The sequence below is a fragment of the Papaver somniferum genome, chromosome 6 (assembly GCF_003573695.1).
Source record: "Papaver somniferum cultivar HN1 chromosome 6, ASM357369v1, whole genome shotgun sequence".
Classification (NCBI taxonomy): Eukaryota; Viridiplantae; Streptophyta; class Magnoliopsida; order Ranunculales; family Papaveraceae; genus Papaver; species Papaver somniferum.
Genome location: NC_039363.1, coordinates 115,720,821 through 115,724,824, shown reverse-complemented (window position 1 = coordinate 115,724,824; position 4,004 = coordinate 115,720,821). Strand labels below are relative to the sequence as shown.

At 35.4% G+C, this 4,004-nt stretch overlaps 1 protein-coding gene across 1 annotated transcript; it reads left to right on the top strand.

The window, feature by feature from the left end:
• The first annotated feature begins 2,505 nt into the window (after positions 1-2,505).
• On the top strand, positions 2,506-3,117 carry LOC113291350. Its single transcript, XM_026540895.1, has one exon. It carries the CDS (start codon positions 2,506-2,508, stop codon positions 3,115-3,117), a length of 612 nt encoding a protein of 203 aa, XP_026396680.1.
• Positions 3,118-4,004: the final 887 nt, after the last annotated feature.

The following is a 4,004-nucleotide window of genomic DNA, read 5'->3' as shown; positions in this document are numbered from 1 at the left end:
CCAGGACAAAGAGTACTATAGTGGAACCCGTGCTACGCACTGGGACCAGTGGGGGGTTTCACCTCGCGCCTGTGGTTAAATGCATTAGATTATTTTTGAATATTATTTGATTATTTTGATGTTTCAAAGGGATATGGGAGTCTGACACGCTTTACGTATCTAAATGATTTAATGATTTAAATTTGGCATTGTACACATAAATTCAGGTATTAATTCTATATGTAGATATTAAAATAATTAAAAAGAAGTTGACTCCATAAAATTTGGATTTAAAACAATTAAATTTTATATGCTTATGAATATTTGCAACATGGATTTTAATTGTCTGGAATTGTTCTCTCTCAGGAGTTGTACATACCGATTCCTTTTTGTTTAATAGATATACTTCCTCCGAAACATTATCACATTGAAATATGATATATGATTTTAGAGTGAGATGTACGAAGTTTATTTCTTCAAGTATGAATCTAAAGACCATTGAAATCCCTATGGCATTTAATATATCTTCTACGCTATCTACCCGGTTTTTCAACAAAGTTATATTTCAAGGGATATCATTCTTTTCTTTTTCTCCCACGAAAATTATGCTTATCATAAACATTACGGTTACCTTTACATATATCGTTGGCAATACCCTCATTTTTTTAATCTATTATTGCTATATATAACCACTTCAGTCGTTTGTCCTATTGATGTGAATATACCGTTGTGTTGCTTTAGTTACATTTGTCATATAACATGTAATTGGAAATAAATAGAACTAATAACTTAACATTTATACTTGCTACCATGGAATTGGTTCATTTAATACGACTCGTTTGGAACTTACGTTATAACTTACATTTTATTCCTCTAGTGAAGAAGAAAGTTCTGATAGACACTTCACAAAGCTTGGAACACACATTGAGGCAGAGTTAATGATTCTACCGACTGATAATATTTATGGTCAAATACCATTCCTAAAAGAGAGCCTTTAGAGAACCTTGAATAATCTGATACCTCTTTTGCCATTTGTGGGATACGAATCCACAACTGCACGGAAAATATTATGCTAGTTTGTAAACCGTGTTACGTACCTGGTCCAGTAAAAATTATGCTTTGGGAGTCATGGGTCTTCGCCCCGCCCAGGTCTTCCATACACGTGATAATATCTTTAAAAAGTTCTCAATTGGTAACTTGTTTTTTTAAGTGATAGGAAAAATATGTGTCATAGTCCAATGAATTTACGATCACCCATTAATTGTATGATAACATGATATATTTGTCGAGTATGATAACATGATATCATTGATAAATGCTGCATTATTATTAAGTTAGTTCATGGGTACCCGTGACTTATAAGATGATCTTGTGCATTATGGAGTCCACTATTTTGAGTAAATGTATATTCACCATGAGTTGTATGATGATTTCTCATATTATATTGTGGGGTAGCATCCTTGTACTATAAATAGTTACTTACGCCAAGCACTATCATCAGCCTCATCTTTTCTCTATCCCTCATTTGTAGGGAAGGGATACATCTCACAAGGCAGCTCCACTATGGTGGCGTTGCATCCCTTCCCTACACGAGACGGAAACTCAGTTTCCGTCTGAATACTGTCATACGGAAACTGAGTTTTCGCCACAGTTAACTCGTTGACTTGAACAGACGGAAATCGGGTTTCTGTCATAGAGGAATATAGTTCCAGGACATCGACCCTTCCTCTCACTTCTTCTTCTTCTCAATTTCTTTCTTCTCTCAAACCCCTCTAAAACCCCTTTTACCCCCTTTTGATTTTCATGGTGATTAATTGCGATTCGGTAGCTTAAATTAAAAGGGTTTGATCCTTAGTCAAAGGTGAAACAAATTCATCCTTCAATTTCGTTTTCCATCCACAAAATCATCAAAGGTAAGTGATTGTAATTTTATGATTTAAAATCAAGTTGATTTTGATTTAAGTTGATATTGGTTGGTTGGGTTTGTTGTATGGAATTCAATAATATTATTAAGACATTTATTTAGTGAAATATACATGATTATGTCTTGTTGTGTGATGCATCTCTTGATATGTTGAATGAAATGTTTATAACCTTCTATATTGATATATTATCACATTGATTGGCTTGTATTTATATATGGTATAGACAAAATGATATTATGTTTGTTGTTTGGAAAGGTACAAAATGAGTCTTATGCGTGCTTATGTGAGATTTAAATATAGAATACATTTGGATACTTCTAGTGATGAAGGAGAAAAAGCTTTGCTAATGTTTACACAATTGTGTTTGGATGAACGAATGCGTATCATTCGACAACCGGTACCTAGGGAGGTGCAAACACGTAGTGTAATTACCCGAGATCGAGCGTGGCATGATGAATGATTATTTTACACCGAAAACTATTATACCTCAAGACAATTCGAACAATGTCTAGGCATGAGGGAAGAATTATTCGAGAAATTGTTAGGAAAATTGCTTGAAGCGGATCCGGAATAGCATCAACGTCCGGATGCAACTGGTACTATGGGGCATTCTCCATATATGAAATTAGTTGTCGTGATAAAATGTTTATGCAAGAGTACGAAAACTGATAGTGTTGATGATTACACTCGTATGGGTGCCACCACAATATACTATTATCTAAAAAGATTTTGCCACACTGTTTGCATGACTTTTGGAGAAAGATATTTGCGTCAACCCACTCCTGAAGATGTTCAGAGGTTGTTAGATGAGAATGCGGAAAGAGGATTTCCAGGAATGCTTGGTAGTGTTGATTGTATGCAGTGGCCATGGAAGAATTTTCCGGTAGCTTGGCGAGGAGTTTACCAGGGTAAAGAGAAAGAGAGTACTATGGTATTAGAGGAGGTGTCATCATATGATTTGTGGTTTTGGCATGTTTTTTTTGGAATGCCGGGATCAAACAACGATTTGAATGTGTTGGCACACTCACACCTTTTCGATAACATGCTAAAGGGTGTAGCACCTCCATGTAATTATGTCATCAACGGTCACCAATACAATATGGGTTATTTCTTAGCCGATGGTATCTATCCAAAGTTGACTACAATTGTACAAGCTTTCAAGTCAGACATTGGATATTCTAGAGTATGTGAGATTCAAGTATCAAATGGATAAAAGAAAGAATATTGAGCGTGCTTTTGTAGTGCTTCAAGCTAAATTCCGAATTGTCGGATCACCGTGTAAGCATTGGTATGAATCTGACTTGAACCTAATTATGAAATTTTGTCTTATTTTACACAACATGATCATTGAGCATGAACGTCGGGAGACGGATTGGGCTACCATTGAAGGTCGTGTTTTTATGTCATCTCTGAAAAACCTAGAAATGCACCTACAATTAAGAACGGATCTTGTCAAGCACATTGATGCGCGTCCGGGTATAGGAGGACAGGCAGGGGACTTGTCTAGTTTAGATGGTTCAGATATAGAATACGTTGGTACTTCCATCATCGCATGGAGATTATGATGATACGGATTTAGAAGAAGAAATTGTTCTCGAGGAAAACGAGGATGGTGCATTTGATTATTATGGAGATTATAATGACCAAATCCCGGATGAATTTGAACCTGCAGATGAACATGTTTATGGAGGCGGACATGTGGTAGACGAATATGAAGATGATGGAGATGATGATGATGATGGTGGCAGTGGTGATGATGATGACGATGACGACGGGGAAGAGGATGAATGATAACCCTTTAACTTTTATGCTTGTTTAAAAGTCTTAATGCTAAAGACATATGTGAGATGGACTTCAAAAAAATTTTAGGATTGAATCATGTATCAGAATGATTACGTTTTTATTTTACGGCTATTTGGTTTACGATTATGAGTTGGTTATTTAAGCCTGATAGTAGATTAATTCATGAGATCTCTTTTTACAGTATTTTGATATGTATATGCTTATCCGTGTAATCTGTTTGTACAATATTTGGATATGTATACTTATCCGTGTAATCTCTTTGTACAATATATGAATACATATACTTCCTAGTGAAAT